Below are 27,907 nucleotides of genomic sequence, written 5' to 3' on the forward strand. Positions count from 1 at the left end.
AGCAAGTGATGTCTGTGCCAGGAGGCTTGTTAGGCTGATGCCTAATACTCCATTAGTTGTTCTCCCTTACAGGTAGAATTGAAATGTTTCAGAGGCTGAAATGACAGGAAACCCTTGGCTCACTCGCTGCCTTGGATGGTGGGAGAGTCTGCATTAAATGTATCGTGCTAACTGAATTCTATTGGTGCAGAAGGAAGCCCTTTGGCCCATTGCATCAGTGCTAGCTCCACTTGGAGCAGCCTGCACAATTATGATTCTTCCTTCTGCATTGTGCCATTTTGTTGATCTTGACTCAATCCTCTAATTCCTCCATTACATCATTCAACTGTCTCTCTCACCATCTTTCCCTGAAATCCACGTTGTTATCCCTCCAATCAGATTTCCGCCATTGGCATAGTACTGAAATAGCTCTTATCTAAGTCACAAATGACATTACATGTGACTGTAACAAATGTACAATATCCCCTTCCTCCTTCTCATTGACCTGTCTTCAGCCTTTGACATGGTTGACCACACCATCTTCCTCCACCGCCTCTCCAGCAGAGCAGGACTGCTCTCACTTTGTTCTTATCTATCTACTCGTGGCCAGAGTATTACCAGTAATGGTTTCTCATTCTGCTCCTACATTTTCACCTCTGGTGTCCCCCAAGGATCTATTCTTGCCCCCCTTCTATCACTTGTCCACATTTCTTACCCCTCGGTGACATCACCCGAAAGTACAGCATTACTTTTCATCTGTACTGAAGTAAACCATGTCCAAATGCAGCAAGACCTGGACAATATCCAGGCATGGGATGACAAGTGGCAAGTAACATTCATGCCACAGAAGTGAAGGCAATGACCATCTCCAACAAGAGTGAATCTAACCATCGCCCCTTGACATTCAATGGCACTACCATCGCTGAATCCTCCACTGTCAACATCCTGGAGGTTACCATTGACCAGAAACTGATCTGGACTAGCCATATAAATACTGTGGCGACAAGAGCAGGTCAGAGGCTAGGAATCCTGCAGTGTGTAACTCATCACCTGACTCCCCAAAGCCTGCCCACAATCTACAAGGCACAAGTCAGGAGTGTGATGGAATTCTCCCCACATGCCTGGATGAGTGCTGCTCCAACAACACTCAAGAAGCTTGACACCATCCAGGACAAAGCAGCCCACATGATTGGCACCCCATCCACAAACATTCACTCCCTCCACCATCGACGCACAGTGACAGCAGAGTGTACCATCTACAAGATGCATTACAGAAACTCACCAAGGCTCCTTAGACAGCACCTTCCAAACCCATGACCACTACCATCTAGAAGGAAAAGGGCAGCAGATACATGGGACATCACCACCTGGAAGTTCCCCTCCAAGCCACCCACCATCCTGATTTGGAAATATATCGCTGTTCCTTCACTGTCGCTGGGCCAAAATCCTGGAACCCCCTCCCTAACAGCACTCTGGGCATGCTTACAGTACATGGACTGCAGTGGCTCAAGAAGGCAGCTCACCACTACCTTCTCGAGCAATTAGTGATGGGCAATAAATGCTGGCCTAGCCAGCAAAGCCCACATCCCTTGAATGAATTTAAAAAAAATACAGCTCTACCTTACCATCACCTCTCTTGAATCTCCCACTGTTGTTAAATTATCAGAGTGCTTAATCAACATCCAGTACTGGAGAAGCAAAATTTTCCTTCAATTAAATATTGGGAAAACTGAAGTGGCTGTTTTCGATACCTGCTGCAAACTTTTTTCTCCAGTGACTGACTCCATCTCTCTCCTTGGCGACTTGGAGACTAAACCGGACTGTTTGTAACCTGGTGCAAAAACATCCTTCTAAACTCTAGTGAGTACAGGCCTAAACTGCTCAATCTCTCCTCATAAGACAAGCCCCGCATCTCTGGAATCAATCTAGTGAACCTCCTCTGAACCACTTCCAATGCAACGTCCTTCCTCAAGTAAGGGGACCAAAACTGTACACAGTACTCCAGGTGCAATCTCACCAATGCAGTTGCAACAACACTTCCCTATTTTTATACTCTATTCCTTTAGCAATAAATGCCAAAATTGCATTTGCCTTCCTTATTACCTGCTGTACCTGCATACTAGCTTTCAGCAATTCATGCACGAGGACACCCACATCCCTCTGCACTGAAGCATTCTTAAGTTTCTCTCTATTTAAATAATAAGTTGCCTTTTTATTCTTCCGACCAAAATAGATAACCTGACACTTATCCACGTTAAACTTCATCTGCCACATTTTGGCCCTTTCACCTATCCTGTCCATATCCATTTGTAAATTTCTTATTTCTTCATTGCAACTTACTTTCCCACCTATTTTCGTGTCATCTGCAAAGTTATCTATAGTACCTTCTATCCCTGAATCCAAGTCATTAATATAAATTGTAAATAGTTGGGGCCCAAGGACCGAACCCTGTTCCACCCCACTAGTTACAGCTTGCTATTCAGAAAAAGACCCATTTATCCCGACTCTCTGCTTTCAGTTAGCCAATCCTCTATTCAATCTAATATATTACTCCTAACTCCATGTGATCTTATCTTGTGTATTAATCTTTTGTGTGGCACCTTATCAAAGGCCTTCTGGAAGTCCAGATATACTACATCTACAGGATCCCCATTATCCACTTTGCTTGTCACACCTTCAAAGAACTCTAGCAAATTAGTCAAACACAATTTACTGTTCATAAAACCATGCTGACTCCGATGGATTGCATTTTGACTTTCCAAATGCCCCATTACTACTTCCTTAATAATGGATTCCAACAATTTCCCAACGACAGATGTTAAATTAACTGGTCTATAGTTTCCTACTTTCTGCCTCCCCCCCTTTTTGAATAAGGGCGTTATATTAGCATTTTTCCAATCCACTGGAACCTTTCCAGAATCCAGAGAATTTGGAATATTATAACCAATGCATCCACTATCTCCGCTGCCACTTCTGTTAAGACCCTGGGATGTAGGCCATCAGCTCCTGAGATGAGGAGAAATTTCTTCACCCAGAGAGTGGTGAATCTGTGGAATTCGTTACCACAGAAAGTAGTTGAGACCAAAACGTTGTATGCTTTCAAGAAGGAGTTAGATATAGCTTTTGGGGTGAAAGGGATCAAAGGGTATGGGGAGAAAGTGGGAGCAGGCTATTGAGTTGGATGATCAGCCATGATCGTAATGAATGGTGGAGCAGGCTCGAAGGGCCGAATGGCCTACTCCTGCTCCTAGTTTCTATGTTTTCCTTCCAGCCTATCCTTCCGAAACACTGAGTACCCTTGGATATTCAACTCCCAATCCTGTTCTTCCTGTAACCATGTCTCAGTAATCGCCACCTGATCATATCTATTTATCTCTCTTTGCGCTGTTAACTCATTAGTTTTATTCTGAATGCTACGCGCATTCAGATACAAAGCCTTTAAGTTTGCCCTATTGTCAATTTTCCCTGCTGAATGGTTCAGTGTAACTACAAGTCCTCCTTTCAACTTCCTTTTTCGGCTACACCTATCCATTCCACGTGCACTTTACCTTTGCTGTGTTCTGGCCATTTTAAATGGAGACTCACTGCTACTTCTGACTTGGCTGGCACCTGTAACTGGAACTCAGTGCAGGCATGAGGGGCCGTATAGCCTCCTGTGCTCTTGAGCTTCCTCTGCCTTCTCCTCTTACAATCTGCAGACTTTTAAAAGCCAAACTTGGCTTGGCTCACTTCTTGCTGGTAGGCCTTTCACCAAGTTTTAATTTTTTTCATTTGGGCCCAACTTTCTTTTAGAAGGGTTCTGACTGAATTGTTGAATTTTGATAATGCTCCCAAGTGCAGTGTTGAGATTTCAGTCCTGTGGTTCCCTGTGCCATCTCTCCCACGGCTTTCCATCAGTATATCCCAATTGATGGAATGATCAACTAATGACTTTGATCTCATGCTGTGTAAATCTCACAAAGCCCCTCTTCTAAGTTACTGCTGCACAATTTCCCCTTAATGTAAAAAAAAACCTCTCTCTGGTCACACACAAGTAAGCATTCACCAATTAATCAATAAAAAATGATGGCTCTTTCAGTGGCTATGGCTGTATAGATTTGGGAGATTCCATCTTCAGACTGTGGGTCAACAGTGCCAATCACTGCAATTAGCCTCAGAGTCTCTGAACTTTGTGTGTTTTGGGAGGGTGGTTAGGGGGAGGTGGGAAGCTAGTGGAACGTCCACTAGCCCCTGCTGGAAGCACTTGAATTCAATAACTTTTCTACATAACATGAGAAAACAACCTGGAATAGGGCTTGAACCCACAACCTTATGCCTCAGAGACGAGAGTGTACTAATTAACTCAAGCTGATATGTGTTCTATTTTGAGATCGGTAATTATTTTAACTTTTTCTATTAGAGTTTACATTTTGAATGGTTTGTCTAATGCTGAGAATTTCTCCTTTATAATCTATTGGAATGTTGCTAAATTGTTTTAAGTATAATTTAATAAAAGAATTATCTCATTGCTGAATGTTGCAAGTGGATAAATTGGACTCATAGGATGGTCACATGGATCAGAGATGGGGTGTGGGTAAGTGGCCAGCACGAGATGTAGCTTCAGTGGGTCATGTGGCTTAAGGAAGAGTCTTCTTGCGAGGGTGTGGGGTGCGGTTGCATATCAGTTCAAAAATAGTTTTAGAAAGATAAACGGTGAGCTTTAATCAAGAAATTACAAACCAAATGGAGAGCATTTTTATCAAATCCATACATGTGATGATAGATTCTCAACTCCCCCAACCACCTCAAACCCCAGTTGATGGTGGAATCTTCATCCTTTACACAATCTTAATTGAGCCCTTTAATTGCTACCTTTTTCCTTACTTTGCAAAAGGTCTCCTGAAATCATCTGTTTTAGAGCTCCTCCCCACTTTGCCCACTTACCCATAACCTGCTTCCATATCCAGCACATTCGCCCACGAAAGAAAAGCTTGCATTTACACTGTGCTTTTCATGACTTTGACTGTACCAATGCGCTTTACCGCCATGAACTTATTGTTATAATGTAGGGAATGCAACAGTCAGTTTCCACACAGCAAGTTCCTATAAGCAGCAATGTGATATGACCAGATAATCTGTATTTAATGATGTTGACTGAGAGATAAATATTGGCCAGGACATAGTGCTACTTGATTCACCTGAGAGCAGACAATCTTGTATCGAAAGATGGCACCTCAGCTGGTGTAGGTCTCAGGAACTGGACTTGAAACAATAATCTTCTGACTCAGAAGTGTTAGTGCAGGGCTGCTTGTTTGGAAACTGCCGCGCTATCTGACAAGTTCCAGGAAAGTTATTTTCTCTGGTGGGATCTTCAGCAGCCCTTGTTAACAACTGTTTCTGGCTCTCCCAGAGGTGTGGTCTGCATCACAGTTGTTTAGGGTACAGCTAACCTATCTCTTGGATCAAGAGGACTTGCAGTGCATCGTGGTTTGAAGTTAGCAGCTGTTTCTCAATTATTTATTAAAACATGTGGCACATTTTGTTTCTAATTGTTGAGAATTTTGTGTCTTAAATTCCAAGAAGCCTCGGCCTTGAAAGAGCTGTTATTTACTTTTCGATTCCAGAGAAGTTTTGTTTTTCTTTGTTGTGTGCGGTTCCCACAAGAAGCCCACCATTCTAGGGCTACAGGAGCGATTTAATTAGAGTTTGTTTATTAAACAGCCAAGCAGAGGATGGCAAACATACATATCATGCTATTGAGTTTTGACAATGAGGCATCAAAACCTTACATGATCTGTTATGCAAATTATGGATGAGGGACAATATTCGGCCCATCATCGCTCAACAGTTCAGAATTCCATAATTCATTCTCGGGGTGTTGGGGTCGCTGGTAAAATCAGCATTTATTGTTCATCCCGAATTATGCTTGAGAAGGTGGTGATGAGCCTCCTTGAACCATTCTAGTCCCGTGTGTTAAAGATGCTCCCACAGTGATGTTAGGGAGGGAGTTCCAGGATTTTGACTTGGTGATGATAAAAGAACGCCTGATGTGTGGCTGAGTTTGGATGATGTGTGATTTGCTAGGGAAGTTGGAGCTAATGGTGCTGCTGTACATCTGTTGCCCTTGTCTTACTTTTCGGGTGGTGGGAAATCTCTGCATTATATCGTTGAACCGAATTTTGAAAGGCTTTAAATTTCTTGTCTGAAATACCTGACCCATTGTATAAGGTTGGTCAATGTTGAGTCAAGAAATTCTCTCTTATTAGTTCTATATCGGCCATCACCAGCCCATTCAGATGAAGTATCTATCCTGTAGCCTTTTTGTCTTTTGTTGCTGGGCTTCCTGCTGGATCTTAACCACTGGAAATAGTTTACTCTGAACCTTGGCTGTTGCGTGCTCCTTAACCTTCAGGATGGCGTCTGTTCAAAAAATTGTTTCTGCTTTTGACTGATGGGGGTGCGTATGAGAAGCTGAAGGATAGGGAGCTGCTACATGGAAGGTTATGAACCCTTTAGTCTAAGAACCTTCCTTTAATTAGGGGTTTGGTGACACCAAGCATGGATTATCAAAAATCTGAAGTATGTAGGAGAAGATGCAGACTGAGGGAAGAGCTATCCGATTATTCAACTCCCCTGCTCTTTCCTGATATCCCTGCAACTTTCTCATTTTTTAGTAGAGGCATAGTTTCCTTCTGAAAGTTATTACAGAATCTGCTTCCATGATCCAGATCATCATAACTTAGAGCAAAAAAAATTCTCCTCATCTCCACAACAGCATCATTAACAGTGTCAGCCCCTGAAAGGGAAGGTTCATTGGATTAATTAGATCTTGGAAATTGAATGTTCCTCAAAAATTAAACACTTTCCTGGTAGGAGAGACAATTCTGAAATTGCCTTAAATCATAGGTTATTAAACTTTGTTCTTGACTGTGAGTGCATAGTAATTTGAGAACTTCTTGAAAGATTTGACTTTGGACTGTATAACTATATTACTTCCTTATTTCTGCATCCTGATTGGTGAAATTGAAATTAATTTGCTTCCCTAAATTCATTCTTTTCCAGGACCTTAAATGGAAATCAACCCCTCAGCTTGCTTCCCTTTTGACATCAATAGGCTTCAAAAATCCAAACTAGGCTTTGCAGGATCACAATTTCCTACTTACCTCATCTTTTTCCTCTTGACAAGGCAGGTACAGGAGTGCAGTTGGAGCTGCCTATTTTGATTTATGTTGGTAGCAGGAGTATCACAATTTTTTTCTTTTACCCTCCAAACTCATCCCATTGAATCCCCTCCTGATTGCAGCTTCTACTGCTAGCCTACATGCTAACTAAATTGCCAACTACTTCCTCTGACATCAGACCCAGAACAATCTCTTTGAATACATAGTTATGTTTATGCCCCAGTCATAGTCTGGAGACTGCCCTAGCCAAAATCACCAGTGACACCCTCTGTGACTCATGCATTCATCATCCTCATCCCCTCTGATTGTCTCATTTCTTGAAACACCCCTGGATTGGTATAGAACAGATTGGATACAGAGTAAAGCTCCCTCTACACTGCCCCATCAAACACTCCCAGGGTATGTACAGCATGGGTAAGATGGGAAAGAGGTAATTTGTGAGGGAGGAGCCTTGCATGAAGCATTAACTTTGCCATTACCAGTTAGGCCGGATAGTCAGTTTTGGCGCTATAGACTGTGTAATAAGGTCCTTTTATTGGAGTGACTGTCTCCGGTGTACCCCATCAAATATCTTTGGCAGTTGTGATAAACTTGCTGGAAATGTGACAGCCCCAAAGAACCTTTGCAGCTGACAGCCATTTTCATCCCATCAGCTCAGGGTAGATTGTATGCCAGGTCCTGTACTCAAAGTCCAGTGCCCTGACCCAGTGCTCCAGTCAGCTGCAAAACATTTAACCATTGGTCCTTGAGGAGCCCGTGGGAAACCCATTTCAGCAGCTGGCAGCTGCGTTTGGTTTTTTTTAAGCGGAGTGTTTCTGGCGGTGGCTTGGTTTCTCTTATGAGACTTATGTCACTGGTCATTGAAGTTCACATGGAGTGTGGAGGAGGTGGGACTGCTTGTTTTTATATAATATATATACATTTCAAAAAGCACAACAAACAAAAATAGTTCATTATTTTGGCTCCAGGCTTGGCCTTGAGCTGAAAGCATCGTGTTTGTGTCTGGGTTATGTGCTGACTCCTATAGCTGTGAATTTCAGTCTATTGGTAGTTACTATGCTCTTTTGGGTTTATGATTTCTAGGACATGAAACTGGACTCGGCAGCTGTGGCTCAGTGTGTAGAACACTGAGTCAGTAAGCCTTGGGTTCAAGTCCCACTCCAGAGACTTGAGAACAAAGTCTAGACTAACACTCCAGTATAGTTCTGAGGAGAGCAGCACTATCAGAGGTGCTATTGCCAGGTGAAACATAAAACTGAGACCTCATGTCTGCCCCCTCAGGTGGATGTAAAAGATCCCATTGCATCTCAACATACAACCAGTTTGAGTCTAGTCCAGAGGTCAGGACCCCTTTTTAAAAATTTAAAGAAGAACACGGGAATTTTCCCAGTATCTTGGGCTAATATTTATTCCTCAATTGACATCGCTAAAAACAGATTATCTGGTTATTATTGCATAGCTTTTGTGGGTCTTTCAATGTGCAAATTGGCTGCTGCGTTTTCTTCATTCCAAAGTGTTTAATTTGCTGTAAAGTGCCCTGGGTTGTCCTGAAGTGATGAAAAATGCTATTGAACCCCATTGTATGTTCCACCTCAACGTTTCACGCGCAACCGGCTTGAGCATAGTCTAGAGGTCGGGACCCCTTTCAAAAAATTTTCCTAAAATAAAAACTATTGGGAGCCAGAAGATGAAAAAGAGTTAAAGAATCGAGTAAACGCATAAGCATACCTAGGGAAAAAAATTGTTCAACGAAAGTCTAAGGATATTATGCTTTTATTTGTTATAAAAAGCCATTTGCTTTAACTTACATATAAAACTGAAAGAATGCTTTTTATCTGTGTTTTTATAACAGGTCTTGTAATAAATTTAATTTTTTTTTTACTATGATTTGCCAGTAAAGTCATCTTTAAAACAAGCTTAAGATGCATAGAATTGAGGCAACCCTTTTGGCCATTAATTCTCGTGATTTTAAAAAATAAACTTCTAATAGTGCATTGAGGGTAAGTTGTCTTTTCAGCTATATTAGAAACAATAATGATTGCAACCATAAAACCTGTTCCTTGAACCAAAGGCGTTATCTATAACCATGGTGTAGCTATGTCGCTCAAACAAGTTTATTTAAAGTATGATGATGTTTTTCGTTAAAATAATCATTTGAAATCTTAAACTGAAGCATAATAATTAACCTTTTATCCACACACTAAACATGGCTCTTCAGTAAGTGAAGCCTGTTGGTAAAGAAATTAAACTTTTGATTAAGCAGATGAATAACTTGATAAGAAAATTTGTGTTGGCATCTAATTCTTTGTTTTATAATTTTCTTGACTTCATTTTTTAGGCTTTTTTCATGATAGTGTGATCAACTGGAAAAGTGTGGGAGTCAAATATGAGATTTTAAAGAGCCGCTTACAACTCTTGGATCCCCTTGTTCCTAACACCTTGTCTAGTCAATGCTCCATAGTCAAAAGAATATCTGTTTTGTGCATAGTGAGATCCCACAGTGATGATCTAAAGGAATGGTTAACATCTTTTTTGGATTAAGTGATAAATGTTGGACACCAGGAGAACTCTTTGCTCTTTGAATAGTGCTGTAGGTTGGGACCTTTTAGTACGAGGGAAGTTGACACCTGCAGATAATGCGATGCTCTCAGTATCACAATGAAGCATCGGCCTAGATTACCTGCTTGAGACTTGGAGTGGGGATCAAACCCATGGCCTTCTCATTGTGGCAAGATTGTGCTTGGAATGACTAGATGCAGGGTATCACAGTGACCAGTGCCTTATTTGGGTTAGATCAGACCCAGACAGCAGCCTAAACTTGTACCATTTCTTTATGATCTCCATGTTTGTTCTGTCAATTATCTTCATGTGAAGATAATCTACGTTGGCTCCAGGTTCGGCAACACCTCAATTTAAAATTTTTCAACCTTGTTTTCAAATCCCTCCTTTGCTCCTCCCTATTTCTGTATGTTACCTCCTCTGGCTCTACAACCCTCAGATATTTGCAATCCCCCAATTCTGGCCTCTTGCATGTCGCCGATTTTCATGGCTTCACCACCAGCAGCCGTGCCTTCAATTGTCTAGACCCTAAATCCTGGAATTTCCTCCCTAAATCCGCTCCACCTCTTTCCTACTTTAAGATGCTTGTTAAAACCTACCTCTTTGATCAAGTTTTTTGTCACCTGTCCTATTTCCTTGTGTGGCTTGGTGCCATATTTTGTCTGATGCTCCTGTTAAGCACCTTGGATTGTTTCATTATGGTGCTGTTTAAACACAAGTTATCATCATTAATACCTGTGAACTGCTTGCATCCCATCCTTTTTTCCTTGCTCTTTTCTCACCCATTTCCCCACCTCCTCCCAACTTCAACTGCATTCTGGTGGACTGAGCATACAGACAAGGAAAATTCAGAGTCAATCTCTTGCCTGTACTGTTAGCTGAAATTCAGCTGGGTGGAGGGGGCTAAATATGATTTTAGCCTCTGTGGATAAAAGTCTTCTCCAGAGTTCATCCTCCTGATCATTCGGACTCCTGCTGGAAAGCACAGTGTGCGTGGGTATTGAGGAAGAAGGGAATGGTGCATGGCTGTGCTGCCCCACACAGTTGAATAGTCCAGCAGCATTCACTGCCATTGGGCAGGGATAGTTGAGGGTGGCTGGCCCCTGTTGAATCATACCCAACCCAGCAAGGAGTCATTGTCTTCTGGAAGGGGGATTATACCTGTGTGGGACTGGAACCAGATACTAACTTCTAATCCAGGCTATCTCTGTAATGCTCCCTACTGGTAATGTCTGACTGGCTTAATCCGGTAATTTATCATTTTTTCTTCCCCATTTTCTCCCTTCAGTGACTTCCTGATTCTCCCTGGTTTCATTGACTTCGCTGCTGATGAAGTGGTGAGTTATGAAAATCGTATATTTGCAGAGAGGTGTGAAGAGCAGGACTGGTCTATGAATTATCTTATGTCAGCAAACCCCATCACTGTTCTCAGAATCTTCAAACCGGACTATGCGAAACCTACACAGCCTTTCTTGTGTGCGGACGTGCCTGCTATCGTTTTCTCTGTCTTCGTTCTCTTCACTCGCGCATTCTGTCTCACTCTCTCTAACTCTATATCTTTTCTCCTCTCTCCTGGGCCCCTTCCAGTTACTTTCCCCTTGTAGTGTCACACTCTATTTATCTGAAATATGGGTGCAGGGGGTTCCCACAATGCGCACTGGGGTGTTGTCGATGGTGATCTTCTTACTAAACCCTATACTGCTGGGACCATCCTGCATTTTAGGGCACTGCTTTCCAACTAGAAAGGAAGAGTAGCAAGGTTTTTAATGTTCAGCAAGGTCCTTGCACTAAGAGATTGGGGTAGGGTCGGTTCATGTACAAATTCTGTGCTGGCTGCAGTACGGACCTCGATACATTTTACCTATAGTGCAGTGCTGTTCTCCTGTGGAAAACTTCAACTTCTCTCGTTTGTAGTAAGGCAGTTTTAGTAAGAGTGAACTTCTTAAAAACACATTCCTCGATTAGATTCCAGTTTGTAACTCACTCTGGAGCATCTGCTATTCTATATGTAAACCACCTGAAGCCCTCAATCAGATTCCAGCCAGTATCTCACTTCCTGGGTGTAATATCAGAATTTAGGATTTTAACTAGACATTACGCGTATGTGTGCCTGCGCGCGCGTGTGTTTAGAATGGATTATGGAACAAATGAAACTGATTTTTAGATTGTGTCTCATGAGAAATATTTTAATTTCCTTCCCCTGCCCCCAACACCACCACCAGGACTTGACCTCAGCTCTCACCAAGAAAATCACCCTGAAGACTCCCCTTGTCTCCTCTCCCATGGACACAGTGACAGAGTCTAGCATGGCGATTGCTATGGGGGTGAGTGTTAAGAAAACCAGCCTGCATTCTTTTTATCATATGGATTCTGTAAGTGAGCTGCATCAGTACCAGGCAACCAGATTTAAGATGATTGGCAAAAGAGCATGAGGAAATTTATTTCAACAGCCAAGTTGCGTAACAGCAAGTTGTTATGATCTGGAATGCACTGCCTTGAAAGAGTGGTGAACAGATTCAATAATAACATTCAAGTAGAGTTGGATAAATACGTGAAGTGAAAAATTTACAGGGCTATGAGGAAAGAGCAGGGAAGTGGGATTAATTGGATAGCTATAACAGTTTTTTATTCATTCAAGGGATGATATTGTGTGACTTGGAGAAGAACTTGCAGGTGTGGGTCTTCCCATGCACCTGCTGCCCTTTTCCTTCTAGATCACAGGTTTGGAAGGTGTTATCGAAGAAGCCTTGGCAACTTGCTGCATTGGATCTTGTAGATGGTACACACAGCTGCCACTGTGTGCCTGTGCTGGAGGGAGTGAATGTTTAAGGTGGTGAATGGGGTGCCAATCAAGTGGACTGCTTTGTTCAGAATGGCGTCAAGCATCTTATGTTGTTGGAGCTGCAAGCATCCAGGCAAGTGGAGGGTATTTTATCTCACTCCTGACTAAAGCACAGGTTTTGGGGAATTGGGAAGTTTTTTTCACTGAATTCCCAGCCTCTGACTCGACCTTGTAGCCACAGTACTTGTATGACTGGTCCAGTTCAATTTCTGATCAATGGTAGCCCCTAGGGTGGTGGGGGATTCAGCGATGGTAATGCCGTTGAATGTCAAAGGGAGATGGCTAGATTCTCTCTTGTTGGCCCTTGTGTGGCCCAAAGTTATGTGCTGCTTATCAGCCCAAGCCTGAATGCTATTCAGAGCTTGCTGCATGGACTGCTTCAGTACCAACAAGGGCAGAGTGGGCTAGATGACTTCCTTCTGTGTTCTATTGTTTTATGATTCTATGATAATGTGTGCAACGGCCCCCTCATGATTCACTTATTGTGTTTTGGAACACCTTTCTTAGAAACTTTCTGCACTTGGAACCAGCAGCAAAGAATCTGCCTCTTGTCTTTCATTGGTACCTACCAGGAATGTTTTGACAAATGTTCTAACTAAACATGCACTTCTAATCTCTTAGACCAGATATATATAGAATTTGTAGCATAGAAACACTCCATTCAATCCAACTGGTCTGTACCAGTCTTCATCCTCCCCACATGCCTCCTGCTACCCCTCTTCTATCAGCAAATCCTTTTCTTTTCTCCCTCATGCTTATCTAGCTTCCCCTTAAATATATCTATGATACTTGACGCAACCAACGCATGTGGTCGCAAGGTCCACATTTTAACTAATTTTTGGCTGAAGCAGCTTCTCCTGAATTTCCTATTGAAAATATTAGTGACTATCTTTATATTTATGCCCCTGAGTTTGGGTCTCCCACTGAAATGGGAACATTTTCTCTACGATTATGCTATCAAACCTTTTCATAATCTGGAGTAAAGAGTTCCAGCCCGTCAGTCTTTTCTGATAAGTTATGACCTCTTTGTGTGGCTAAGTTATGACCTCTTTGTGTGGATGTCATTCTTGTAAATCTTTTCTGCACCTTCTCCAGGCTTGTGACTTTGTTTTATAATGTGAAGATGAGAACTATGCTCACTACTCCCAAGAATGGCCTAGCCAAGGTTTGATACAAGTTTCAACAATTGTTGCTTGCCTCAAATTGGCAAATCGTATTAATTTTGAAAATACTTCATGAAACGTTGTCTCGACTTTACATCTAGTGTAAGGAGAATGAAAAGTTAGTGGTGGAAGAAGGAACGAGTCTTCTGGTAGAACAATGTCCTCTCAGCACTTGGCCCTGGGTTGGATCCAGCCTACAAGAACGCAAGAATTAGGAGCAGGAGTAGGCTATTTGACCCCTTGCCTTCTCCACCATTCAATAAGATCATAGCTGACCTGATTGTGGCCTCAGCTCCACTCTTGTCTGCTCCCCCTATAACCCTTGCTCCCTTGCAGCTTTGACTATATTCAATTCCCCAGCCTCCACTGCTCTCTGGGGAAGAGACCAATAACTCTCTTCAAGTGAAAAAAATTGTCCTTACCTCAGTCTTAAATAGGAGACCCCTAATTTTTAAACTCTGTCCCCTGGTTCTAATCTCTCTCACAAGGGAAACATCCTCTCAGCTGTCATGACTCACTGGGGACAGTGCGCTGTAATATCAAGCCCAACTGTTCCCCAAGCCGTGACAAATGTGAAAAGTTTGATCAAACCACCAGATTGCCCCAATTCTACCTAACTGTTTAATTTAGGATAACAGAATACGAACATGAGGTTTGTAAACTTAATAAGTAAATAACTATTTATTGAACAAACTATCGTTAACCAGTGGCAAAAGAAAGAAATATGAACTGCTAATTTCTAATTTTAACTTAAACTCTACCCCTCCTTAAATCCCCATACACACACACACACATACACGACATGGATTTTAAGGGTGAGATAAAACAGTTCAATAGCACCAATTCTGGAGTACTCGATGGGTTGATTTTGATCAATGTCTTCCAAATTCCTTTCGGTTCTTGTTGATGACACAAGGTGGTCTTCCAGCACTTTCAGTCTGTAGTTCACTGGTTGAGCACTTACCTTTCAATGTCTCTAACAGTGTTTTCCCCTTTGACCCTTGACAGGGGCTTTCAGAAAGAGCTGGTTATAGAGATATGAGGGGAAAAAAAGACAGCTGTTATTATTGTGGAATTACAGGAACCTTCCACACACAGGAGAAAGAGGTTTTGGGTCTTGTTCCTTTCGGGTTAGGAGCTATTCTGCTGCACTCACACAAAACCTGGTCAGGAGCCAATTAAAATGCTGTTGTCGGGCAGCTCCCTTGGTTCAGGACTCCTTTCTGGCACCATCCTGTTTTTCATGGCACACTCTGTTCCAGGACTGCAACATTGTATATATCTTTCCTCCTGTTCCAGTGGACATGTCTTTCAACTGCAGCCATTGTAATTCTACCACAGTCCAACAGAAAATAAAACGATATGTTCTTTACAACAGTCCAACAGAAATAAAAAGGTATGTTCCTTACATAGCATCCATGCTGTCAAGTCCCCTCAGGGTCTTTTTTATTTCAATAAGATCATCTCTCATTCTTCTAAACTCCAATGGGTATAGGCCCAACCTGTTCAACCTTCCCTTCTAAGATAACCCCTTCATCTGAGGAGTCAGTTGAGTGAACCAGTCTAAACTGCTTCTAATGTAATTATACCCTTTAAGTAAGGAAACCTAAACTGTACACCGTACTCCATATATGGTCTCCCCGATGCCCTGTGCAACTGTAGAAAAACTTGCCCACTTTTATACTCTTAATCTTCTTGCAATAAATGCCCACATTCCATTTGCCTTCCTAATCACTTACTGCACCTGCATACCAACTTGTTGTGATTCATGTACCAGGATGTCCAGATCCCTTTGTACTATAGAGTTCTGCAGTCTCTCTCCATTCAAATAATATACTGGTTTTCTATTCTCCCTGCCAAAGTGGATCCACGATGGTCGAACACCTCATCTTCCATATAGTTAAATTGTAATTTGTACTGGGCTGCCATGCTCAAAGGGTGGTTGGTGCAGGAAGGGATGGAGAAACTTCATGGGCTGTAATACATGAATCTGGGAGTGTTTGAGACAGTGTAGAGAGAGCTGTGCTCTATCTAGCTCTTGCTGTATTGGGAGTGCTGCTCGGCATTCTGCTCCCTAACGCTGACATCCCTCTAGTGCTGTGCCTAGATGCAAGCACATACAGCCGGACAACAGGTTACCTTAGCCTAGGGCTGCATGATGTGTGATAACTTGTGTAACAAATGTGATGTGGTGACATTTTTACTTTCTGTCCTTCTCTCTGTAGTTAATGGGTGGAATTGGATTCATTCACCACAACTGCACCCCAGAGTTTCAAGCTAATGAGGTCCGCAAAGTTAAGGTGGGCTCCAATCGCGTGCTTGCATGGTTCACTTTGCTGCAACTGGTTTGAGATTTAGTAGAACTGAATTAATTGCAGAATATTGTAAAATATTTATTCAACTGCATTTAATCAGGATTTGTTGCAATATATTTTACGGCTCTCCTGTTGCATTGCTTATGCTCAGTCAAGGATGCTTCATATCATGATGTACATGGTTTAAAAACCTTTCCTCTTGCAAAGTGGGTAACATCCTTGACCCTTAGTCAGAACCGAGGCTGGCAACCCCAGAGCAGTACTGATGGAGTGCTGCAGTCTGTCATGTGGAGTAATCATCCTTTGTTTTCTGTTCCTTTTTTCTCACCCTCTGCTTTTTCTCCTTTGCCCCATTTGGCCTGCTGCAGATCCCCCCCACCCCCTTCTAATCTGGCCCGCTGCGGCCCCCCGTGACCCCCCTCTCACCTGCCCTGCCATGCCTCCTCCCCCCCCCCCACCCCCCCACCCCCTCTCACCTGCCCCGTTGCGGCCCCCCCAATCTGGCTCAAGGGCCAAAGTTTTAAACTTCCTAATTTACCTGTACCTGAGGCAATGTGATGCTAGGGTGTGTACTGTGGATCAAGGCTTTCTCCACCAAATATCCACCCTCATCCCACCCCCCCCCCCCCCAAACACTAGATGACCCCTCTCTGCCATTGCTGCAATGAGACCGAATTTTGGGTGAGGCCACCCACCTGCCCATCCCCCTACTGTTTGCGATTCATTCTTGTGCATCTCATCTCTTGCAGAAGTTTGAGCAGGGCTTCATCACCGATCCGGTGGTCATGAGCCTCCAACACACGGTTGGGGATGTCTTTGAAGCCAAATTGCGGCACGGCTTCTCGGGAATTCCAGTCACAGAAACAGGAAAGATGGGAAGCAAGCTGATGGGGATTGTCACCTCGCGGGATATTGACTTTCTGTCTGAGAAGGATTACGACACAGCCTTGAGCGAGGTACAAAAAGCACACCCTACATTATAGACTAGGACTGGTATACAGGAGTAGTGTTATCAGGAGTAAAGGGATAATATATTCCTTATTTTGTACTATACACAGTCAGTGTTATCATGGGTAAAGACTGTGTGGTGCGTATCTGTGCGAGGGATGTGCTGACTCTTGGTCTTTCTTTGTTCAGGTGATGACGAAGCGAGAAGACCTAGTTATTGCTCCAGCTGGTGTAACCCTCAAGGAAGCCAATGAAATTCTGCAACGCAGCAAGAAAGGTACCAGCACCATGATAATATAGTGCAGCGATAGACCATGAAGAATGGTACAGCAGTGGAGTCCATGAGGAATTGTGGGGGGAGGGTGGTACTGGTGGCGTTGGCAGATGAGGGGAAATGTGAGTTGCGTGAGTGACCAATCTTGTCCTCAGTGACTCTAAGTGGCCAGCCCAGCCTACTAGTGATGATGCCTCTGCAGACATTCAACCTGTCTTTGGCTTGTTTGATATTCTCTCTCTTTTTCCGTTCAGGGAAACTGCCAATTGTTAATGACATGGATGAGCTGATCTCCATCATTGCACGGACGGACCTAAAGAAGAACCGTGATTACCCACTGGCCTCAAAAGACTCAAGGAAACAGCTGCTATGTGGTGCAGCTATCGGAACAAGGGAGGATGATAAATACCGGCTGGACCTCTTGATGCAGGCTGGGGTGGATGTCGTTGTGTTGGTAAGAACCAAACGGAAATTCAGGACCGTGAGATTTTGGCAGCCATGATTCAGTGATCAGCAGTGACTCCACCTTCAGACCAGGCTCCATTCACATCCAATCTCATTGATGAAGACACTTTGGCTCAGTGCGTTGCACATTGGCATCTGAGTCTGAAGGTCATAAATTCAAATCCCACTCTAGGCTGACACTTCTTGTGCAGCACTGAGGAAGCGCTGCACTGTCAGAGGTGCTGTTGTTCAGTTGAAACGTTAAAAATGAGGCCCTATCTGCCCTCGCATAAGTTGAACTGTTTGAAAATGGAGGGTAGAGGGGGAATGTTTGACTCAATGGGTTTTGTAATCTGCCTTTGTTCCATCAATTCCAGGATTCATCCCAGGGAAACTCCGTCTTCCAGATAAATATGATCCGTTACATTAAGCAGAAATATCCAGAGTTGCAGGTGGTTGGTGGGAATGGTAAGTGGAGATCAACGTTAGCTGTATCTTACCTCTTTGCAGCTTCTCCTCTCCTTGCCCCTTTCCAGCCCTGCCCCTCGTAAGCTTTGCTCAGATAGTTTCAGTTTTACCTCTGTCAGTTGTAGCTTTAAGCCCCACTTGAGGACTGGAGCCCACAATCCAGGCTGACACTCCACTGCACTAAGTGATTGTACATGGGCTCTTTACATGGGTGGATTAGAGCCCATGATAAGGTAGAGTAGACATGGGATGTAGACAGTGATTAAATGGGTGGGTGGAGCCCATGATAAGGTAAGATGTAAATATGTTGTGGCCAAGTGGCGTTGGTGGGCTGAATTTCGTTTTCGTGCTCACACAAGCAAAGTGACCTGATCTTTCTCACTCTTGTCCCTTGCGTATTGGGAAGCACTTAGCCATTCCCTGACAAGGATATAACTGCCTCCTCCATGTGGGGAATCCTAGCCCATGGATTCCATACTATTATGCTCATTGATTTTAATCCTCTTCCTCTCCTTTCACAGTGGTGACAGCAGCACAAGCCAAGAATCTGATTGATGCGGGAGCGGATGCTCTACGGGTTGGGATGGGCTGTGGATCGATCTGCATCACTCAGGAAGGTGGGTTCAGGTTTGAAGTTAAGCCAAGAGATAGAAGTGCGTGGAGCAGGTTAGATCCAGTCATTCACCTTGGACTGGAATCCAAATGCAAACTAGATTTGATGAGATGAACATGCCTGTGCTAGATGTAAGGTTCCGCCATGAAATGACATCATGTCCTGGATCCAGTCCCTGGTGGTTCCAGGTCACAGCACAGAACCATGTTGAATTTGGAACATTTGGAATTTGCGGGGTGGAAAAAAGTGATACACTCACAGGAACAGGAAGCGACCATTCAGCCCCCTGGGCCAATTCATCATTCATTTACATCATGGTTGATCCAGACCTCAACTCTGATTACAATGCCTTGATACACTTCCCCAATCTTATCAACCTTAGTCTTGAAAGCTCCAATTGACAGAATCTTCAGCCTTTTAGGGGAGTGAGTTCCAGATTTCTGCTATTCTTTGTGTAAAAAAAGGTGCTCCCTGATTTCATCAATGGAAGGCCTACTTCTAATGTTAAGACTGTGCCCCCTTGTTCTGGACATCCCCACCAGAGGAGGTAGTTGCTCTTGATCGATCCTATAAAATTCCTTTATCGTTTTAAACATCATGCTTAAACATCATGCCCCTCAACCTTTAACTCAGAGTCATAGAGGTCTACAGCACAGAAAAAAGCCCTTCGGCCCATCGAGTCTGCACCAGTCAAACAAGTACCTAACTATTCTAATCCCATTTTCCAGCACTAGGCCCATAGCCTTGTATGCCATGGCATCACAAGTGCACATCCAAATACTTCTTAAATGTTATGAGGGTATCTGCCTCTACCACCCTTTCAGGCAGAGAGTTCCAGATTCCCACCACCCTCTGGGTGAAAAAATTCTTCCTCACATCCCCTCTAAACCTCCTGCCCCTTACCTTAAGTATATGCCCCCTGGTTATTGATCCCTCCACCAAGGGGAAACGTTCCTTCCTGTCTACCCTATCTATGCCCCTCATAATTTTATACACTTCAATCATGTCCCCCCTCAACCTCCTCTGCTCCAGGGAAAATAACCCTAGTCTATCCAATCTTTCCTCATAACTAAAACTCAACTCTCCAGCCCAAGCAACATCCTGGATAATTTCCTCTGCACTCTCTCTAGTGCAATCACATCCTTCCTATACTGCGGATTCCAGAACTACACGCAATACTCTAGCTGTGGCCTAACCAGTGTTTTATTCAGTTCCAGCATAGCCTCACTGCTCTTATATTCTATGCCTTGGCTAGTAAAGGCAAGTATCCCGTATGCCTTCTTAACCATCTTATCTACCTGTCCCGCTACCTTATACAAACCAAGTCTCTGCTCAGTTTAACCCTTTAATCCCTATCCCTGGTGAATCTGCACAGCGCTAACCTTAAATGGCAGTATATCGTTCCTGAGGTGCATTAGCCATAACTGAAGGTAAGAGTTCCAGAAGGGGTCCAATTAAGCCTGGAAGCATCACTTCCTCACTTTTGTATTCCAGCCCCTACCCTGGAGATAAATGATATTGTTAGCCTTAATTGATTGTTGGAATAGGCTGCACACTGCTACAGTGGAATCTGAGACATGTGGTGGAGTAGAGAGCTTTACTCTGACTTGAGCAATTGACACCTTGTACTGGGTGGCCAAGAAGTTGAGTTCTGCTTCCAGCTGGAACAACCCACAACTGGAGAATAAAATTAACAAAAAAAAGTGGACTTCTCTATCAGTCAGTGTTTGACAGTGTGACACCCTGTGCTTATTCTGATTGAGCATTTTAACCAGTAGAATATTCCATGGAGCATAATTCTGGGATGGGGGAGAGAAAGTCGGAGCACTCTGAACCTAACACCCACACCAAGGCCCCAAGCACCCTGACCAACCCTGTTATAATTGAGATCACCAAACCAATACAGTAATAGAGGCTGCTGAATAGAGACAGCTCAGCCTGATAATGAAATAAAAATGCAAATGGCATAGGCTGACTGAAGTTTTTGTGGCAGAAGTTTGGGTCGAGTGGGTGGGAGGGGTCCGATTGAGATGTCAGTGATTTTCCTCAGATGTCCCAACTGCTTGGTCTCGGTGGGAATTAGCTGATGTGAGGCATGAGACAAACGGGGGATAATGTGCTAAAAACAAAAAACTACTGCGGATGCTGGAAATCCAAAACAAAAACAGAATTACCTGGAAAAACTCAGCAGGTCTGGCAGCATTGATGGAGAAGAAAAGAGTTGACGTTTCGAGTCCAATGACCCTTCAACAGAACTGAGTGTAGTTAGGAGAGGGGTGAAATATAAGCTGGTTTAAGGTGGGGGGTGGGGTGGGGGGAGAGAAGTTGAGGGTGGTGTGGTTGTAGGGACAAGCAAGCAGTGATAGGAGCAGAGAATCAAAAGATGTCACAAGACAAAAGGATCAAAGAGGTGTTGAAGGTGGTGATATTATCTAAGAGAATGTGCTAATTAAGAATGGATGGCAGGACACTCAAGGTACATGCCCACGCAGAAGATGCAACACCTGCCCCTTCACTTCCTCTCTCCTCACCGTCCAAGGGCCCAAACACTCCTTTCAAGTGAAGCAGCATTTCACTTGCATTTCCCCTAACTTAGTCTACTGCATTCGTTGCTCCCAATGCGGTCTCCTCTACATTGGAGAGACCAAACATAAACTGGGCGACCGCTTTGCAGAACACCTGCGGTCTGTCCGCAAGAAAGACCCAAACCTCCCTGTCGCTTGCCATTTTAACACTCCACCCTGCTCTCTTGCCCACTTGTCTGTCCTTGGCTTGCTGCATTGTTCCAGTGAAGCCCAGTACAAACTGGAGGAACAGCACCTCATCTTCCGACTAGGCACTTTACAGCCTTCTGGACTGAATATTGAATTCAACAACCTTAGATCTTGAACTCCCTCCTCCATCCCCACCCCCTTTCCGTTTCTTCCCCCTCCCTTTTGTTTTTTCCAATAATTTATATAGATTTTTCTTTTCCCACCTATTTCCATTATTTTTAAATCTATACCTGTAATGCCCTGTCAGTCTTTCCACCCCACCCCCACTAGAGCTGTACCTTGAGTGTCCTGCCATCCATTCTTAATTAGCACATTCTCTTAGATAATATCACCACCTTCAACACCTCTTTGATCCTTTTGTCTGTGACATCTTTTGATTCTCTGCTCCTATCACTGCTTGCTTGTCCCTACAACCACACTACCCTCAACTTCTCTCCCCCCACCCCACCCCCCACCTTAAACCAGCTTATATTTCACCCCTCTCCTAACTACACTCAGTTCTGTTGAAGGGTCATTGGACTCGAAACGTCAACTCTTTTCTTCTCCGGGGGATAATGTGCAGTTGTTATTATGTGGCCAGTAGAGGGCACTGTTGCAGGTGTGTTGAGAAGTTTTCTACTGCCTTTGAATGTTGTTGAGCAGCATCACAGGCAGGGGACTGACAGAATTCTCAGCTCCTCCAACATTGAGTGCCTAGAGGGTCTTCCAGCAGCAGTTTCCAGATGGTGGTGATCATTGGCCTTAATGGGCTAGTGACTGTGCAGAGCCCTAAGCTGGTTCACATATTCCTTTGTCTTTCAGCATCTGGTGATACAGATATCTGGGTCTGCCTATCTTTATGTGTGGGATGCGGGTGTCTTGGGCAAGGCTGGCATTTATTACTTGTCACTTATTGTTCTGTCAAGACGGTGGTGGTGGGCCTTTTCCTTGAACCAGAAATCCTTGTTGTAGTGCTGGTCTCAACTGGGTCAGGTAGGGAATTCCAGGATACTGACCCGCCAGCAATGGAAAGAAAGATAAAGAAAGGACTGGCATTTCTACAGCACTTTTCCTGACCTCCGGGTGTTGCAAAGTACTTGAGGGGCTTTTGTGATGTAAGAAAATGGTGATATTTGTCAGGATGGAGTGTGACTTAGAGGTAATGGTGATCCCATGAGATTGTTGCTCTCGCCCTGCATGATGATGGTGGTTGCCGGGGAGGGTAGTGCTGCCGAAGTAGCCTTGGTGAGTTGCTGCAGTGTGTTCTGTAAACCGTACACACTGCAGCCACAGCTCGCTGGGTACTGAACACATTCTCAGGTGGTGACTAAGCAAACTATTGTAGAAAGTGTTAAGCTTCGGGCTGATTATCAGCAACGTGCATTTATTTAGCAGATTTAACATAGAAAAATATTTCAAGGCCTGGCCTGAATCAACCTTTTACAAAATATATCTGTGTAGTTTGTGGATTCAGCCAATCCCCTGCTCCTCTAATGAAGTAGCTATTCATCGCTCTTCTATGCAGCATGTGGTAATGACCTGGAACTCGCTGCCTATGAGGGTGGTGCAAGTGGAGACAATCAATGATTTCAAAAGGAAATTGAATGGGCACTTGAGGAAAATAAACTTGTAGGGCCACAGGGAATAGAGGGGGGTGGAAATGGGACTGACTGGCTTGCCCTGCAAAGAGCAAGCATGGACTCAATGGGCCTACTTGTTGCCTCCTGTGCCGTCATGGCTCTTGACTCAATTAGATATGGGTGGGGAGGGTTAAGCCTCTTGTGCCTCCTCAACCCCTTCAGAGGACAGGAAATTGTTAATTTGCTTTAATTAATTTTGGAGCTCAATCCCGGGATGATGCTGGCACCCCTGAGAAAAGTGGAGAGTAACACGAGAGGTGCAGAGACTGAGCTTCTTCATCTGTGCAATTAATTTCCATTTCAGTTATGGCTTGCGGCAGACCTCAGGGGACTGCGGTGTACAAAGTGGCGGAGTATGCTCGCCGGTTTGGGGTCCCAGTCATTGCTGATGGTGGAATCCAGACAGTTGGACACGTGGTGAAAGCTCTGGCCTTGGGAGCCTCGACAGGTACCTGCCCGATATTTCATCCTCATCCATTTTCGCAAGTAGTGTTTGAGTAACCCCAAGAGGTCTTTCACACAGGAGCATACCAGATGGTGTCAAAGTGGAGGTATTAGGACAGTTGATCAAGAGCTTGGCGAAAGAAGCAGGTTTTTAAAGGATGTGAAGGAGGAGAGAGAAATGGAGATGTTTAGGAGTGAATTCCAGAGCTGAGGGCTTGGCAGCTGAAGCCACCAATGGTGCAGCAATGAAAATAGGGAATGTAAATTTGGAGTGCAGAGATTTTGGAGGGTTGCAATCTGTTGCAGATATAGGTGGGGGTGGGTGGAGGAATGGGTGCAAGGCCAAGGAGTACTTTGAACACAAGGATGAATATCTTAAATTTAAGATGCCAGTGGACCAAGATTCATTCTAGACTTGAGACTTTTCAGGACTGTGGCATGGATGGAAACCAGATTGGAGAGATTCAAACATGGATTTGCTGGGAAGGTGAGCACAAAATTTAGAATGTTCAGGGTCTTTGGAGAGGAAAAGGAGATTGGAGACAGGGTAGTAGTTCGTAAGGACAGAGGGGCCAAGAGTACATTTTTGAGGGGAGGCATGATGATTGATTTGAAGGTGTGGGAAATAGCATCAGCTAACATGGGGGCCAGGAAAGGAAGTTTGGGTGGTTAGCAGTTTGGTGGGAGTTACTTAGGGATCAGGAGGTGTGTCTCATGAAAAAAATGAACTTGGAGGGGGCATGAGAGGAGATTGTATGAGAAAGTAGAGAAAGATGTGAGTTCAGGGCTAGAGCAGGGGAAGCTTAAGGGCAGTTTGGCTTGGTGGGCTAAGGGAAGGATGGGAGGCAGCTGATCAAATGGTTTAAGTCTTTGCCATAAGAACGTCTATGAGCCCCTCATAATTGTTGGAAGTAAGGGTGGAGAAAGGAGGGGAGAAGGGCTTAAAAGGAAGGTTTGTAGTGGAGAAGAGAAGCTGGAGTTTAACTTTGCATGCCAGGGTGATCCTACAATGTAGTGGAGTTTTACTCTGTATATAACCTATTCTGTATTTAAACTGTGCTGTATGATTACCCACTGCATATGATGCAGCTGGGGTAGGAAACTGACGGTAGTTAACTCAGCAGGAAAGCAGCAAGTTGTAACCTAATGAACCTAACTTAGCTCAAAGCCTCAATAAGTTAACACACTTGTTTTCACTCTATGTCTCACTTTCCATTTCTCTCTTGGTTGTTTTGTCTTGTTTTTGGCTTTTCTGTGTCTGCCTCTCCATCTCTTCCACCTCTCTCAGTGATGATGGGTTCGTTACTGGCTGCTACCACGGAGGCCCCTGGCGAGTATTTCTTCTCCGACGGAGTGAGGTTGAAGAAATATCGTGGCATGGGATCCTTGGATGCAATGGAAAAAAACACAAACAGTCAGAAACGCTACTTCAGGTAAGACCTCCAAGTGCTGCAACTGGGGTGGCACTGCAGCAGAGTCATCACAAGCTTCCTGTGATGCCCCTTTGTCTGCTGGGGGCAGATGGACCCTGCTTCCTGTCTGGTGTTAGCTTCAGCTGAGGGCGCAGTCTATATCTGAGCTGATGTATTTGATCAGTTTAATAATTGCCATCACATGGGTGGGTTACATGTGGTTCAGTAAATATGGTACAAGCTCCTTTCTTCAAATGAAAATATTAGATTATTTTTTGCTATGAAACCCTCCATAAAAGATAAATTTCTACCCCAATAAGTTAAACCCTATCCTCACCCTGCGCTGTCTCCCCTGCCCCTTGCCTTATAATATGGGTTTCACAGGTACAAATAGCCTCCAGTGGCTCATATAATTGGCAATTCTTCAGAGATGAGCCTGGATGGTGAGTGTTGGTGGAAGATTCAACTATAGGGGGCTATAGTGCCTGATCTCCTGTCCACCTGCAGGGATACATAATTGTGTTCTCTTCATCTCTACCTTGGGGATGTCAGGGCCAATAACGCCGTCCCCTGCTGAGCCCCTTGGGAAGATAGGATCAGGATAGGCCATGGTCTGCCATTCAGTGAGATCATGGCTGATCTGCCGCCTAACTCTATATTCCCACCTTTGCCCTATACCCCTCGTGGACCTTATCACCTGATCTGTTTAGTTTCAGTCCTGACTGCCGCTATATCTCAACATTGACTACGATGCCATACTTTCCAAGTTGAACTTGTACCTACAATTCATTTCAATTTGTTCTTTATACTCAGCAAGTTTGTATAAAGGGTGATTATTTGGGTCACAAACCCTAATCTGTCCTCAGCACCAGCCAGGCATAGTGGACAGTAGGATTGTATCCCAGCTGTCCTCAGTCTGTGTAGCAGTTTGTGAAATTTTTCTCCTTAATGCTAATTCTGTTGTACATTATGTTCAGTGAAGGTGATAAGGTAAAAGTGGCCCAGGGAGTGTCAGGATCGGTTCAGGACAAGGGCTCGATCCAGAAGTTTGCACCATACCTGATCGCAGGGATACAGCATGGGTGTCAGGACATTGGGGCCAAGAGCCTCTCCATCTTAAGGTGAGCTTCATAGCCTGTTCCCCTTCCACTTGCTATCCAATCCCAACATTGTTGTTTTGTGGATAAGATAGAAAATTGGGAAGCAATTGCTTTACAGATTGGAAAAACCGACAGGGGGCCAGCAGTCATTTTGTAGCTCTAGTTACAGTCCAGCTGATTCACCAGCGTAATTTTTCCTTTAGGGTCCTGGCATTTTTCTTGTGGCATTTTATCTCTCCAAGGATATTATGTAGCTACAGGGTGGGCTTGTGGACCAGCTGGTATTTCCTGTGTGTTTAACAGTGGCACATTGAATGTATTGGGGCTGGGGATTATGGCTTGGGGGAAACGGGAGAAGAATTGTCACACCGTCCGTTAATGCACAATTCACTCTGGATTTTTGGGCTGTAAAAATATTTGGAGAATATACCTTGAATAATTTGCCTTTTCTGTTGGTTTCATACCCCTTGCCTTCTGACTCATCCTTCCTTCCTTTTGCACCCCCGTTCTCCTTCCCCCCCCCCCCCCAACCGTTCTTTCCGCCCCTCCCCCCGTTCTTTCCGCTCCTCCCCCCCGTTCTTTCCACCCCTCCCCCCGTTCTTTCCGCCCCTCCCCCCGTTCTTTCCGCCCCTCCCCCCGTTCTTTCCGCCCCTCCCCCCGTTCTTTCCGCCCCTCCCCCCGTTCTTTCCGCCCCTCCCCCCGTTCTTTCCGCCCCTCCCCCCGTTCTTTCCGCCCCTCCCCCCGTTCTTTCCGCCCCTCCCCCCGTTCTTTCCGCCCCTCCCCCCGTTCTTTCCGCCCCTCCCCCCGTTCTTTCCGCCCCTCCCCCCGTTCTTTCCGCCCCTCCCCCCGTTCTTTCCGCCCCTCCCCCCGTTCTTTCCGCCCCTCCCCCCGTTCTTTCCGCCCCTCCCCCCGTTCTTTCCGCCCCTCCCCCCGTTCTTTCCGACCCTCCCCCCGTTCTTTCCGACCCTCCCCCCGTTCTTTCCGACCCTCCCCCCGTTCTTTCCGACCCTCCCCCCGTTCTTTCCCCTCTCCTTCCTGCCTCTCCGCACTCTCCCCCACCCCCCCAACCCCGATGCCTACCTCTCCCTCCCTTCCTTTCTTGCGTCCGTGACTTTGTCCCCTTCTACGCACCCCCCCACCCCCCCCCTCTCCCTCCCTCCCCACTGCTTTTCAGGTCAATGATGTACTCGGGAGAATTGAAGTTTGAAAAGAGAACCATCTCCGCTCAGGTAGAAGGAGGTGTGCATGGTCTGCATTCGTAAGTCTCCCAACACGTGTCTCCATTTTTCCTACTTAGTTAGATTTTCATTCTCGCTTGTAGTGATGGGTTAGTTGCAGCCCATCCCCTCGGTTGTCTCACCATCTGAAATCCAACAACTCCCCAAGTACCTCCAGTGGGATGCTCAGCCTACGGTGTTCAGATGGAATGGGGCGGGGTCACAGAATCAGGCTTGATTGAGGTAGGCAAGGAAGGTAACTTTGACCATTTTTCGGGAATCAGGCAAACTTTGTCTATATTATCAGGCTACGGACTTTTCCCTTCATCCTCCTTGTCCTGCATACAACCATTTGGCACTTGACTAAATCAGCAATACAGTTCCCCCTCTATTTATCTTTGTCCTCTACCTCTCTCTACCATCTCTCTTCTCCTGTCTCCCCATGCCCCGCTATTTCCTATCTCTCCCTTTCCATACCTCTCTTGCCTTCACCTGCTCCCCTCGCTTAACCTCTAACCTGTTGGTGTGAGAACTTGCATTGTCACATTCCCAGTGCACAGATGTTCCTTGAGTCCA

At 44.7% G+C, this 27,907-nt stretch overlaps 1 protein-coding gene across 1 annotated transcript in view; it reads left to right on the forward strand.

Annotated features, from left to right (window-relative positions):
* Positions 1-27,907, forward strand: part of LOC144687276 (inosine-5'-monophosphate dehydrogenase 1) — a 43,681-nt gene that overhangs the window by 11,798 nt on the left and 3,976 nt on the right. Inside the window, exons 2-13 of the mRNA XM_078553135.1 lie at positions 10,987-11,035; positions 11,921-12,022; positions 15,929-16,003; positions 16,768-16,974; positions 17,156-17,243; positions 17,495-17,694; positions 18,062-18,152; positions 18,674-18,769; positions 23,463-23,606; positions 24,891-25,035; positions 25,992-26,135; positions 27,289-27,372. Of these exons, the coding sequence (XP_078409261.1) occupies positions 10,987-11,035; positions 11,921-12,022; positions 15,929-16,003; positions 16,768-16,974; positions 17,156-17,243; positions 17,495-17,694; positions 18,062-18,152; positions 18,674-18,769; positions 23,463-23,606; positions 24,891-25,035; positions 25,992-26,135; positions 27,289-27,372 (1,425 nt within the window). The remainder of the gene's footprint in view (positions 1-10,986; positions 11,036-11,920; positions 12,023-15,928; positions 16,004-16,767; positions 16,975-17,155; positions 17,244-17,494; positions 17,695-18,061; positions 18,153-18,673; positions 18,770-23,462; positions 23,607-24,890; positions 25,036-25,991; positions 26,136-27,288; positions 27,373-27,907) is intronic.

This window comes from Cetorhinus maximus, chromosome 12, assembly GCF_964194155.1.
Source record: "Cetorhinus maximus chromosome 12, sCetMax3.hap1.1, whole genome shotgun sequence".
NCBI lineage: Eukaryota > Metazoa > Chordata > Chondrichthyes > Lamniformes > Cetorhinidae > Cetorhinus > Cetorhinus maximus.